The sequence below is a fragment of the Phasianus colchicus genome, chromosome 3, assembly GCF_987193195.1.
Source record: "Phasianus colchicus chromosome 3, bPhaCol1.hap1.1, whole genome shotgun sequence".
In the NCBI taxonomy this organism is placed as follows: Eukaryota; Metazoa; Chordata; class Aves; order Galliformes; family Phasianidae; genus Phasianus; species Phasianus colchicus.
Genome location: NC_143438.1, coordinates 79106839 through 79122340, shown reverse-complemented (window position 1 = coordinate 79122340; position 15502 = coordinate 79106839). Strand labels below are relative to the sequence as shown.

At 34.2% G+C, this 15502-nt stretch overlaps 1 protein-coding gene across 4 annotated transcripts in view; it reads left to right on the top strand.

The window, feature by feature from the left end:
• CSMD3 (CUB and Sushi multiple domains 3) overlaps nt 1-15502 on the top strand; it is a 549229-nt gene that overhangs the window by 328637 nt on the left and 205090 nt on the right. For all 4 annotated transcript variants that reach the window (XM_031591144.2, XM_031591143.2, XM_031591142.2 and 1 more), the window contains 2 exons: nt 5270-5452; nt 6985-7311. In XM_031591144.2, the coding sequence (XP_031447004.1) occupies nt 5270-5452; nt 6985-7311 (510 nt within the window). The remainder of the gene's footprint in view (nt 1-5269; nt 5453-6984; nt 7312-15502) is intronic.

The following is a 15502-nucleotide window of genomic DNA, read 5'->3' as shown; positions in this document are numbered from 1 at the left end:
CCTGTAGGTCTCTTGCAAGTCAGGATATTGTATGATTCCACAATAATTATGAAGTACTTCATGCTTATAACAAAAAATAGGTAAATTATAAAATCAATATAATACATATATGATGTCTATCCACATGAAAAACCTTGCCATGGAAAATGGCTTTATCTAGTTTTTCCCTTAAACTATAAATGTTGGTTGCATTTGATCTACACGAAATATTACTTACAGTGGTATCTACTGTTGTTAAAGATGAATTGGTATTTGACTAATAAATGCTTTCATTAAGTACTACATCTCTGCTGAAATCATTTCAAGTCTTTAGAATTTACTTTTCCACTGTGAAGGGGTAATATCTTTCCCTACAGAATTGTTTTCCTTCATAAGGATCAAATTCCTCTCTTTTATTTTCCCTTAAATTACAGAAGGGATAAGATACACAAGTCCTAACTTCAATGCCTCTCTGTCAAAATGAATTTGTATAGTAAGTGACTATTTGTTTTCCCTTGGGTCCACTTATTTACCTCTAGAATATGTGTGTTCTTCACAAAAAAAAAAAAAAAAAAGACTTTCTTATAGTGATATTATTGTACTGGTACATACTATATCTTTTGACTCTTAGTTCATCACTGACTAGAAATGTACAGAATTCCTCAGTGCAAAGCACAAAATAGTAAAATGATTTTGATTTTTATTGAAAATTAGGTATTTACATTATATATCTTGTGATGGTGGTGGTGTTTGTTTTGTTTTGGTTTTTTTCCTCTATAGTGAATTGTCTTACAGATAGTTCTTGTTAGGAAATATATTTACAATGATAAACTTGCTTCAGTGCTTTGGGTCACAAAGTTACCTGTTTTGTCTTACCAAGTTTCCAAAATAATGAGTATCCTAAACATTTTCAACAACAGTCAATCTTTTATTATTATTATTATTATTATTATTATTTAAATTAGTTTAACATTTAAAGTCATTCCACATCAGCATTCTCATGGTACAGATGACTTTGAAGGAATATATGGAAAGTCAGGGGCTGCCCTGAAAGTAATGCTTCCTTTTATGCTGATGGCCCAAGACTTTCACAGTGAGGGTGGTGAGGCACTGGAACAGGTTGCATAGTGATATGGTTGATCCCCCATTCCTGGAGACTTTCAAGGGAAGGTTGGATAAGGCCCTATGCAACCTGAGGTAGCCTGGTGTTCCCATTCACTACAGGGTGGTTGGACAAGATGACCTTCAGAGGACTGTTCCAACTCTAAGGATTCTATGATTGTATAAGATGTCAGTAGAGGTTGAACTTTCCCACAAATATGCTGTTAAATATTGTCATTTTGAGAGATAGCAGCAGAGGGGCAGTCTTACAAAATAATAATTGTTATGGAAGTATGCGTGAAGCAAAGGTGTAAAATTGAATTCCTCCCTGTGGAAAAAATTGCACCAATTCATTGATGCTTACTGAACATTTTTGAAGACTGAATAATCCATATGAGCACAGTGAGGTGGTGGGTGGGTGTCGAGGTTTTATAATTTTTGATTGATATTCCACATCATAACATCATGCAGTGTACTGGGAGTTAAAGAGTCACGGAACTAGACTGAACTACGACAGTGGTGCATTTCAATAGTGGCGGTGGCAATACAAAAGTCAAGCCATGTTTTGGATGGTCATGTACATTTGTCACACCGCAAAATTAACAGTCTTGATCGGATCATTTGCGCAAATCGGTTAATGATGGGATCTATCTCAAAAAACAGTGTTTTGTAGCTGAGAATTTATCAAGTAGTGTCACTGTGCTCTTTGAATCTACTGTGGTTTCCCTGTAAATAAATAGGAGGAATTACTTTCTGAGCGGCCTGCATATTTTAGCTATAGCTGCCTCCCATCCCCTATACAGTTCCCAATATAAGATACTGGCCTCAGAAACACGGTATGGGAATACAGGGAGAGGAAGAATTGTGCTGCAATCATTAGCACATCTCTATCTTATAATGTATACTAACTTTCTATTAGATCATACCCTTTGATTTTTATATTTCCTATGGAGATTTGAAATAATTTCTGAAAACAAACTGATTCTATTTTTGTTGCTGTTCATAAATGCTTTAAACCTGAGAGGATCACACCTAACTCATTAACATATTTAACAACCTAATTATCATTACACATAGACATGTGGGGGGTTTTGTTTGCTTGTTTTTAAGCAGAATACAAAGAAAGAAATGGCCATCTAATAATCTAACATCATTTATTAGTTTTTCTCAGGAATAACTAGTAATATTGGATTTTGGATTATAAAATTGTAGCCATCTCTCATCGGATCCAGCATGAATTGAAAATCTAAAAAGGCAGAACAAATAATAATAAAAAAGAATATCAACAAAATGTAAAAGTGAAAAATAGGCAAAAATAAAAATACTAATAAGTCTTTAAGTGGACTTACGACTTTTCAAAAAATAGTCGTCACACATAACAGACTTATTTCAAATAGTTAAGTCAAGCAACATCCCTTTAAAATAGAAAACATAATAATACTGAAACTGCTACAATACACTCCTTAATAACTTTTCTGTGCATTGCAGCTTGGTTACGTATATGAAAGTTTCATTTCATTGCATGAAAATTAAGCTACATTCCACAAAATAATGCCTTTTGTTCCTCTCGGCTTTTTGAATCATGCTGAAGTTTCCAATAATGCTTTTGTTTAAAAAATAAAATATTACTGATGACATTATTCAGTGAGCTATATTAAAATCCATTGCCTGTTTAACTTAATCAGCCATAAAATATATATTTTTAATACAAACATATTATTTGTACTGAGGAATTAGTGCAAGTTCAACAGGCTATGCTGAGGCAAAGTTCAGTTACTGAAATATATCAAAGCAGGGAAGCTGAAGCACAGCTGTAGCACTAGCAGTAAAAAAATAATAGGAATATAATTTGCTCTTTTTAGTGAATTCAAGCAAAGGTGAAGAAGTGCTTTGTCCTAAAATGATGTTATTTGAAATGTTATTATCTGACAGAAGCCCAGTAAACATTTTTTTGTCTGTTTCAAAGAAAGTTTATTACCATTCTGTATACAAATCCAGAAGTTATTTGCACTTAGACCCAAAAAAATAACAATAATTTCTACTGTCAGAGAGAATTATGCAATGACTGAAAATAATTCTGTTACAAATTCAGGAATGAACTAATTGTAATATGAATTTTACAGACTGCAATATGTAAGCAATTGTGCAGAAAAGATTAAAGTAATAAAGGAAAGATTGCTATAAACATGGATAAATATGGCCAGAGTTTATGTATGACTTATTTCATTTAAAGCTGTCATTCAAATAACATCTTGTTCAATTTAATTCCATTTATTAAAACAAAAGGTTATGTATGTAGTCTCTCACATAAAATAAATAAATAAATAATAAAGAAAAAAATGTATTTTTTTCCCACCTCCTGTCAATAATTATACCCCACCTAAGAATTTTTGGACATTTAAGAATTCCTTTAAGCCTTCCTCGTAAGGATGTCTGGTAGAAGACAAGATGAGTAAGCTCACTCTATCAACTTCATGCATTTGTATTTAGTAAATGTAACAAAAGGCATAGAAACTCTTACTATTTAGAATAAAGTACTTAGCTAACTCCAAAAGTAATGCCTTTTTCCATGGAAAATACAACAGATACAAAGAACACAGTAACACTATTTGATTGAGCAAATTCTAAGCTACAGAACAGTGTTTTTCACCATATTCACTAGCTGATCAAGATGCTTTTCATTTTGTCATGTGATGGTTATGTCTGGCAATAGGAAAGTGGCTTGTCTTTCATGTAGTTGTCATCATAGCTGAATTGTTCCACCCACTACCTCACTGTGTTCACATGCACTGTTTGGTCATTGTAAATGTTAAGCAAGTGACAATGAATGTTGGTGCAATTTTTTCTGCATAGAGGTGTTCAGTTTTACACTTTTGCTTCACATGCACTTCCACGTCAGAAGCCATTTTGTAAGACTGCCACTCTGCTGCCATCTGTCACAGTAACAACATGTAACAGCATATTTGTAGAAAGGTTCAACCTCTACTGACATAAAAACAACATTTCACTCTGCATCGTTAATCAACATAATAAAATAGAAGGCATTAATTTTGGAGCAGTTGTTACAATAATTAGAGAAAACCATTGGCCTGGTTACATCAAAACAGTAGCCCCAAAATAAGAATAAGTAGAAGTAGATACAAAAATATTTACTGTCTTGCTTACATAGCGTGAGAAATTTCTGTAATTTCACTTGGTGTAATTACTTATTGGACACCTGATTTGTAGAATGCTACTAATTATTTTTTTTCCCCCAGATAATATGCGGAATGACTTAGGTATTTATAACATTATTAATCTCTTCGAACAACTTAGGAAAATTTTGTGTTCCTTTGGCAATTAACAGTTGTATATTCTCTGTTTGATACTGACAGTCTCATCAACATTTAAGGTAAAATTTAAAAGCTTACATCACCTTTAGGATATTTTCTTCAGACCAACTTTAACTTTTATTAGAAATATGCATTTTTGGGGAGATTCTGACCCAGAAGATTCTAGCCTAAAAAGGCTTCAGCTCCCTTTCAGCCTAAACTCTCTGATGCATTTGTGACATGCATATGAATGAAAATGCATTTTAAAAGATCCTTCTGTACTTCTAATTTTCAGTGAAAGTTAAATATGTAATTCTAAAGAATATTTTATCTGAAAAAAAAAAATTGCATTTAGGCTAATTGACATAAAATTTTATTAGAGAAAAGAAAAGTTATGTCTTCATATGTTTATGTAGTGTTTTTTGTACGTATGAATGTGTATAACGTGTATGCAGGCACATGGATACTCATTTATTTATGCACTGCCATCTTTGAATTTTCCTTCCCCTTTTTGTTGGCTTATGAGTTTCAGCCGTATTGGAATGTCAACTGTGTTGGGCAAAGTGGGGTACTGCTGCCCATTTTTAATTTGAAGAGTTAAGCAAGTGGTATTTTGCTTGATAATATTTTTGCCTAAAATTAAAAATAATAATAATAATTTCTCTCATTTGCTTTCAATTTGAAATATTCTATAAACACAAAGAACTCTGATTTTTTCTAGAATCCTTTTACAGAATTTCCTTCATAAGAAAGCATGGAATAGAATCAGACTTAGTGGCATATTTCAGTAACTGTTATTTAAGTTCTGTACATGAGCATATACCCACAGAGAGTTTGTTTTGTTCTTCTAGAATTAATTTCTTTATTTATTTCAACAGAAATTGAAAAAGAGAGCTGTGGTGATCCTGGAACACCGTTGTATGGCATCAGAGAAGGGGATGGATTTTCCAATCGGGATGTTTTAAGATTTGAGTGTCATTTTGGATTTGAATTAATTGGAGAGAAATCTATAATTTGCCAAGAAAACAATCAGTGGTCTGCAAACATACCAATTTGTATTTGTATGTACCAAAATTTTTGTTATTATTTTAAAATGCATAATATTCTGAAACATTTTTCTTTATATGTAATAATTTCCATGATTGAAAGGTTAACAATATGTAACTAATTCTGCTGATAGAGTGAATTTGCTTTTTTCAGTGGTTCATTTCCCTAGATGCTATTCTCAGTAGAAATTCTAGTACTAAAAAATACATTTTTTTTTTTAAATTAATTGTATTGTCTTTACATGGTATGGTGTAATAATTTATTATTAGCTTTCTGCACTTTTTGCAGCTACTTTGATAAATTAATCTATTTATGTAGATTAGCAGTTGCTGAACTGTAATTAGATGTTTAAATTATTTACAGATTTTTCCACATATATTATATCTGAACATAATATAGTACTTAAATGATCATAGCTCTATCATTTACAATATACAGCATAAGTAAGCTAATGTTATGATAAGTATCTGTAATTTCTTTTTTAACACTCTGATCGAGTGAGGCCACTGTGTCCAGTTCTGAGCTCCTCAGTTCAAAAAAGGCAGGGTACTACTGGAGAAAGTCCAGTAGATGGTGACAAAGATGGTTACAGGCCTTAAGTATGTCTCTTACTGGGAAAAGCTAAAAATCTTGGGACTATTTAGCCTGGAGAATACAGAGGGAAACTTATCAACACTTATAAATATCTTCAGGGCAAGATAGGGTCAGGCTTTTTTCAGCTTTGCTCAGTGACAGGACAAGGGGCAAGAGGAACAAACTGGAACATGGGATGTTCCATCTGAACACTGAAAAGAACTTTTCCATGTGGATGACAGAGTACTGGAACAGAGTGCCCAGAGGGTTTGCGGAGTCTCCTTCTCTGGAGATACTCAAAACCAACCTGGATACTTTCCTTACTCTAGGGAACCTGATTTAGCAGAGGAGATGGACTAGGTGATCTCCAGAGGCCCATTCCAACCCATATGGTTCTGATTCTGTGATTTTCACTGAAGTAATATATCAAATATATTCAGATAATGGTCATTTATTTTCATCTTTGCAGTTTATTATGTTTCAAGAGGAATGACTGAATATAAAATATTGTCCTGATAATAGCAGCACAATTCTGTTATCCCTGTGAGAGTAGTTATTATCTTATGCTTCTGTGTGAAAAACAAATGATAAAGGCAGCTGACCTTCTGCTCTTTAATGTGCTCAATGACAGGTCTGTTCATCTAAACAGTTACCTAATGAAAATAATAACTGATGCCAACTGGTTAAGAAGCACGTGAATATTGTAAGAACTAGTGTAGGTTTCTGTTGCAGTGAGGATGTTCCTTATTACATGGAGTCTCTGCTTGAGAGGTAGTTTTATGGAAGGAAAGCTAATAAGAAGATACAAAAAAACCCACCTTTTTTGTCTTCACTCCAGATCACAGTAAATATTGAATTATTCAGTTGAAATAATAAACATGTTCAAGTATCTCATACAGAGCCTTATAATAAAGTAAATGCTTCTTAAAATACTTGTGTCTCTTGTCTAACTTCTTTCTCTCTTTTTTGCCAGTTCCTTGCCTTTCTAATTTCACTGCACCTATGGGAACTGTACTTTCACCCGATTATCCAGAAGGATATGGAAATAATTTAAATTGTATCTGGACAATAATTTCAGACCCTGGAAGCCGAATCCATCTTTCTTTTAATGACTTTGATTTGGAATCTCAGTTTGACTTCCTTGCAGTTAAAGACGGTGACTCTCCAGATTCCCCCATAATAGGAACGTTTACCGGTGCTGAAGTTCCTTCTCATCTTACCAGTAATGGTCATATTTTACGTCTGGAGTTTCAAGCTGACCATTCAATGTCAGGACGTGGATTTAACATCACTTATAACAGTGAGTAATAGTAGTTTCTATGAATGTATGTAATTTAGGAGATAAGCATGTTAAAAAGGTGTTTCAAACACTTTCAAACAAAATATATATACCTAAAAATACCTTATTTATGTGTTCAAATTGTCTTTTAAATAATATGTAGCAGCTGAAAATAAGTATATATTTATCACTTACTCATTAGAGATTGTTGCAATGGGACTGTTTAGAAGACTGAAATTTATGCCAATTTCAAGTTGTACAAGTGAACTTTACTGAATTTGTTAAAAGCACATTTTGTCCTGCTGATGTTATATAACATTAATCACTATCATTACATATACAGAGCTGATTGAGGACTTGTACTATATAAGCTGTGGGTATGGAATACCATGGAGCTCTTCCCTCATAAAGTTTTAGAGTGTATGACATCACCTCATAGCTATCTTTCCTCCAGACAAGACAACTCTAGCATTCTCAGCCTCTTCTTCCCATAGGACATCCTACCAACCCCTTTACCGGCTTAGCTGGGCACACTGAAGGACTATACCATCCTGAACACAACAGTCAAGGTGAACCCACACCAACACTACATACAGTGAGAGAATCAACTCCTTTGACTAGGTTTCTGTGCTTAAGGCATACTAAAATGTGATTTGCCCTCTTGGCAGCAAAAGCATACTGTGATTCAAGTTGAGCCTGCTGTTGACCATCATCCTCAGATCTCTTTCTCCTGAGTTGCTCTCAGCCAATCATCTCCTGGCCTGTACCTCTATCCCATGTGTAGAAGCCTTTGTTGAACGTTGTGTTGCTACTAATTGTCCAATGCTCCAGTATACATAGTTCCCTCTGAAAAACCTCTGTTCTTTCAGGGAGTCAACAGCACCTATCAGCATCATTAGCATGCTGAGGACCATTCACCAGTCACATGTAGCTCCATTCAGTTTGAGCACTGATACTGAGCCAGTTAATCACCCAATATAGCTTAAATCTGTTCACTACAAATGTAGACAGTTTGACCTTAGGATGCCATGAGGGATGGTATAAAAAACCTTACTGAAAGATTACATCCAACATCTTCACACCAGCCACCAAAAAAGTGACCTTATCATAGAAAAAAAGAAAATTACTAAGGTGGGAGATTCCTTTGATGAAGTCATATTGACTATGTATGGTAATAGCTCTGTTTTTTTTAACTGCCAGCATAGCCTTCTCCATAACTCTTCCAGGAACTGAGGTTAAACTTACAGTTTCCTGGGTCTCCTCTCATACTTTTCTTATAGGTCGTTATAATGCTGGCTAGCTTCCAGTCAGCTAAGATTCCCCAGACTACTAAGACTGTTGTTAAATTTTTGAAATGGGTTCAGCTCTTGTGTCCAATAATTCCTTCAGCATTCACTCTGGGGTGAATCCCATCAGACCCCGTGGACTGATATAACTGTTCTCTTACAATTTCAGTGACCATAGATGGAAACTTATTTCTCCTGGGACTATCTTGGTCTATCCAACTGAAATCTGGATAGACCAAGATCTGCCATTAATCTTGAATACTGAAGCAAAAATAACAAGGTCCCTGCTTTTTCCTCCTCCTTATGTTTTAGGTGTCCATCTGCTCTAAGTATCAGTCCAATGTTTTGCTTTAACCTCCTCTTCCTTCCTGTTGACCTACTTGAAAAAAGTGGGTTTTTTTTTTGTTGTTGTTGTTTTTGTTTTTGTTTTTTTTATATCTGACACCATGGTGGCCTTTATCAACTCAAGATGAGTTTAAGCTTTTCTTGTTTTCTTCCTGCAGGTGTGAACTATATGTCTGTGCTCTCTGTATCTCTCTCGCTGTGAAGCCAGATCTTGCTTCCAGAGGTCATGTATTTTCTTTTTCTGCCCTAGTTCTAGGAGAGATTCTGTATAGGCAGGTTGGTCTTCTGGCCCTGCTTGCTTGACTTGTGACACAAAGGGTTTGCCTGCTCATGGACTTTTAAAAGGCATTTCTTGAAAAGTGCCCAGCTCTCACAGACCCTTAAATCTTTTAGAGGAAATTCTCAAGGGGCTCTGCTAGTTATCACCCTGTGTAGCTTAAAGTAAGCTTACTTTAAGTCCCTGGTGGCAACTCTTCTGGCCCTTTTTTTCCATATGCCAAAAATTTTGAAGTTAACTATGTTCATGATCACTGTGACCAAGAAAGCCACCTACTGTCACCACTCCTACAAGACCTTCCCTATTCTCAAACACTACCAGGAGGGCACATTTTGTAGTTGGTTCACAATGACAGGAAGTTATCTTCAAAATGCTGAAGCTTCCCAGGATTGCTTATTTTGGCAGTATGATATCCCCAGTTTACACCTGAGAAGTTGAAGTCTTCCGTAAAGGTGAAGGTATCTGATTCTGAGATTTCTAATAATGACCTACAGAATAGTTCTCTGTGCCATCTTGTTGGGTGAAATACTTCATCCACAAGCTGAGTCTTCCCTAACAGCAAGGACTGCAGCACGGACTCAGATGTGAATGATCCAAATTGTTTATTACAAATTCTCAACCTTCACAAGTTTTCTTTTCCTAGCTTTCCCATCCACCCCTACAAGTTCCCCATCCACCTTCACATGTCAACAGGGCATTCTACAAAGCACTCTTCAACCGTTCACACAGGCACTTATCCAATCAGAGCCGTGAGACATTCGTTCTTCTTCTAGAGGTGTCCTTGGTTCTCATAGTGTTTATCTTGCTCCACAGCTTCTGCTCTGAACAGTTTTTCTTGTATTCCCACAAAGGACTATAATCTAATCCCTCCCTTATGTTCAGCACAGAATTTTCACTTTGCCTGCTCAGCCTCTCCCTCCTTTCTGATCATAAAGTCGTTCACGTAAAATGCTTATATGTTGTGGCTGGATACACCATTACAATGCTAAAAATAATACTTAAAAACTGTTGCTGGATATACTGTTTTGGTATGCTTACATGTAGGTTGAAGGTAAATTAATATTAATTATATCCTGATTAAAATATATATAACTTACAACTGTGATAGCCACAGGAAGAAAAATTTCAAGACTGGCGTTCAGAGCAGTTGCAGTAAATAGTAATTGGGCTTATTTCTTCAGAGATCTGAATTCTATCTACTTACTTCTATCCTTTGGAAGAGAAACTGTCTCCTATCACCTTCTATATTTTGTTTATCTATTTTATAGAAACAGAGTTTCTATTAAAAAAAAAAAAAAGTTATATGCATTTTACTTGTTTTTCTTCTGAGGGAGATGAAAAAGTTAAAACTAACCAAATGTCTATATATCTCCTCATTTACTACTTAGCACTGTATTCATAGACAGCATAATAATTGAAGGTAAAATTAGGTATCTTCTGTATCACTAAATACCATTAGCACTTACCTTACTCTTCACTGTTAAGTGTTATTTAATATCTTCTGAAGGACATATGAAGAACTGTCTGTGTTTTATTGCTGTCGAAGTATTTGGCTTTTATTCAACAGCAGAGTCCAAGTAAGATATGTTCCCAGCTAGGGCAAACACAATGATCCAGTATGTAAACTCAGACCATGATGAATACTGTAGAATTAGTTTTACTGAAAAATTAGCTTCCCAAAATGATGCTTTCCCATGAGCATATGTAAAACTAGATATTGCTAACCTAGAAACGAAGCAAGATGGATTAGGTTTTGCCAAGTTGCTCTTTTTTTGAGTTGGAAAGAGATTCAATATGAAAATCCTGATGCATATCCTCTTGCTATCACCTACAGAAGATAATAATATTAACAGATTGGCTACTAGTGGTTTTCCTGGATTTTTTTTTATTATTTATTTTAGTACATTTTGTTTTTCTTAACGTACAGGTAACAGAATAGTACTCTGTAGGCAAAATAGCAGGATGTTGTGGATATTTTGTTTTTCCCAGAAGCCTGATAGCATGAGTAATTAGTCCCATTCCTGTCTTTCTCCCTAACACTCAAGAATATGATCATGACAGAGGCTTACTTGGAATGTAAATTAATCTTCAACCATAAGATTTGAAGGAGAGATGTAAATCCATATCTTCCCTTCCAAGAAGAATGTGATACATGCTTGACTGTATGATAAATTTGTCTTTACTGTTCCACTCAGTACAAAAGAAAAAAAGATTCATTAAGTGAAAAATGAAAATGGATTCAGACCCAAACTACATATTCTTGTCCAAGAAACATATCATATTTTTTCATAATATTGCAGGGACTAGATCTCCCTCTATCCCTTTGCTTTATTTGTTCTTGTAGTGCCTCTCTCCATATTTTCTTTTTAATGAATTTATTGTTTAATTTGATTTGATTTTGGTTGCCAGTCTTTCAGAGAATGATTTCTTAATGCCTACCTTCAACATTGCTGTCTAGCTAGGAAAGACATAAACTGACACCAGATACTATCTAGACACTTTTAAAATATATTTTCTTGTATTTCAGATGTCTATTTGTAATTATTTTAGCAGCGTATGTAGTCTCAAATAATTATTCTTTTTTTTTTTCAGTAAAATCAAGCCTAATTTCAACTTCTCTTAGAAGTAAACAAAAATTAAATTTGTTTTTTAAATGTATCATCTTTGATTTACTCCAAGTGTTTGACTTCAGTATGCCTGATATGTTGTTATAAATGTTCCAATTGATTTTAATTTGGGTGACCAGCCCATGGAAATGTGTGTCATGAAAATGGTTGATAGAATGTTCCAGTAACCAAAGTACTAGGAACTCAAAAAGATGTCACTTTCAGCTATATCTGATGCTTGTGCGAACTTACTTATGTCTCTGGCATAACATCAATGGAAATGGCATAGATGCCTGAAATTACATTAGTTGAATTTGCTATGGAACTGCATATTTACCCTTGGCTCCTTTCTTCCAGTTTATATCCCAAACTGAGGAGTTCGTAATGACATTTCTCTTTCTCTGTTCTCTTTAAAGATATTTAAAATTTTTATTGGAGGATTGGACTCAAAGACTTCTGGAGGTTCCTTCCAACTCCTACAGTTCTGTGATTCTGATTTTGTGTGTCTTAATCTTCCTTCTGCTAAGCTAAATGCGTTGGACTTGTCCATTTAAAGTAAAACTCTGAATCTTTTGTCATATTCATGACTTTTTTATAAATTCTTTTCACTTTATCTACATCTTGGTTGAATTATGGAGATTAGAACTAGACACGGTATCCAAATATAATCACATAAGCTATAAGCAATGCAGTTATATAGTTGCATAGTTGTTTTGCTTCAGTTTCAATTTTCTAGTTTAGGTCAGGACAGAAAAGATGCACACATTATTACTGTGTAACAGTTAGATCTATGTGAATTCATGGATTTTTATTACCTTTGCACCGAATGTGTTGATGCAAAGAGAACTAACAAATAAAAAAAATATTTCACTTGCAGAAGAATGGGTTGTCAGTGGTTGGGAGAAGTGTGTCTAGATTCTGACCATTAGAGTCTGGTCTCAGGTGATCCTTCGTAGGCAGGCATTCCCAAGCTCAGGTCATGCCAACCTTGTTTTGGGCTGAGGTGGATAAGTTGTCTGACATTAAGAGCATCTTGCAGATTATTTGATTTTTATTAGTTGGTGGACTGCTTTGAGCTGTTGTTTGTTGATTAAGGTGTATGAAGTGCTGTGCAAATGTTTCTGTATAAGTTTAGATCTGCTGTTTCTGCTAGTAATGGAGGGTTTCTTTTTGTTTTCATAGCAACTATATAATTGTGCTTTATCTAATAACAAATAAGAACTACTAACACTTGACATGCAAAAGGCCAGACCGTGGGCCACTGACATTAGCTAAATTACTTGACTGATTCCAGCTGAGTAGGCCACGTCATTCACGTTCTCAGATAGTGTTTTTGTATGCAAAGAATGCTTTAGTCTGTTTTATTACTGTGACAGGTTATACTCATCACTGGACATTTTTGCTGGCACTTCCTTCTCCTAGACATTTAGTACTTCCCAGGATAGAATTCCTCTGTGTTCCAATGTGTTGTGTGCTGCACAGAAGTATGTGTTTACTTGTGATAGTACAGTGTAGACTCTTCTTGTTTGCATCACTTTTAAAAGTCTTTCACTTTTTATGAAGTACCACTTTTATATTCTCTTCACTTGTTTCCTCCTTGATATTTTTCTCTGAAAGAGATACACTTATTTCAAACCTACTGGTAGACTTACCAGTTAAGACTTCACAGGGCAATCTACCAAGACAATGAGTTATGCCAGTGGACCATTCCTTTCTGGTCCTGTTTTCAAGAACTTTCAGAGCAGACTTCAGACTAAATGAGTTAGTTATCTTAATTCCTGCCATCTTGTCTCTCCAGATCTTTGCAGTTTCTTCAGTTCATGTCTTTTGAAGCAAAATGCAAGTTTTAACATCCTTCTGAGTCAGTATCAGAACTGAAAGTACTTCACTGTCACTCTGTACTGTGTTTATGTTGCTTGAATTTCTTCCAGATCTTACTTACCATATGAGTTCAAACATGATAGTGGATGAGTTAAAGTAAAAAAAAGCTGTACATCTTCTTTACATTTAAAGAGGACAAGGAACGTTTATATTACTTCTTAATTTATTGATGATGGATCAAATATTAAGTACTTGCAATTTTATGCTTCTCCTTTTCAGTTTCAGATATGTCCAGTATTAGAGCTCCACTATGAATCTTTTCTGAAGTATAAGCAGCCTGATTTTTCTTCAAGTAAAGTAAATGCAGACAGACTTGGCTGAGAGATTTAGGGTTGTTGTTGGGAAAGGTTATCTGTCACTCTCCTGCTTCCCATAGCCGTCCCATGTGGTGCAGTGATTTCCACAGGAGGAGCAGTAGCAGTAGAACTCACAGTACCTGAACTAAAATATAGCGGAGTAAAACCAACTTTACAACCTCAGTAAACTGCTATCCTACACAACAAATCTATATCTGAAGTTGACTTTTATCTAAATGTGAAAATAACTATTAAAAATCTTTCTGTGTATGATCTGAAGCTAGTAAGAAAAACAGGCTATCATTTTTTCACTAAAATTGAGGGCTGTGCTTAAAGTACTGACAGAATTTTTGTAACTTCCATGGAGACGGTGTAGGATTGCATCGTTTTTGAATGCCGTCCTCTAACGTCCTCAAGCACAATTTTCATTCCCAACATATGTGGCATTCCTTAAGTTAAAATGTCATAATACTAATTTTGTTGTCTCTTATTATTCAGATTCTTCAGATAAATTCAGACAATGCAAAATCTGCCAAATCTTTTTATTAAGAAAATACTTTCTAAATGGAAAGGTGTAACGACTGAAAATACAACATATGCAAAACTGTCTTTCAAACTAGAATAATTATGGTCTTCCTGCATGCAAGCTTATTTGACAGCTTATAGTAAAAACTGTTATCTTACATACAAATTGCTTAGAAGATAATAGGCCATTTATTCATTTAAAAAATATTTCAATTTGAAAATCATATGATTTTTGTTCTTGCCAGAGAAGTGTGACTTTCATATTTCTTTAATATAGAATAATTGTATAACGAATATTCTTAAGAAATTAGACTTGTTTATATATAAAATAATTTTAAAAATAAGAATTTACATTTTATATTTTAGATTAACATGCTTGGAAACTCATCCTTTTTCTTTTTTTTTTTTTCTTTTTTAAGATTATTTTACTGGTGTTACCACTATGTTAGTGTCTGTTGAAGCTCCTAGAATGCCTAGGCTATTCATGAAGAAATTAAAACATGAAAGCAAATTAATATGATTAATTTGTCTGATTTTAGTTAGAATTAAGTTGAATAGTCTGCTGGAAATACAATAGAAAATCAATTTTGTTAAAAAAAAAAAAATCTTTTAGAATAATGTTTTCATTTGGAAATTTTATGCTTTTGATATGTCTTGCCTAACAGGCACGTAAGTAAATCTGCAGAAAATACTGTGAAAATAATCTCCTTCTTACATAGACTTAAGAAGAGGTATTTTAGAATTGTCACAGTTCAGAAAGGTGAATTTTTTGCATATGATATCTATTCATGCTGAAAAATACAACTTCTAAAAAAGTCTACATTTTGTCTACATTATTTATTTCTTAAGAAAGTATGAAAATATAGTAATTAAAGAATGCAAAGTTTTCTTTGAATGATATTTCTATAAATATGATTTTGCTCACCACTGGTAGGGAGATGAACTTGTCTTTTCTCCCAGTATAAGGTGAATTCTACAGAATATTTATGGTAACAT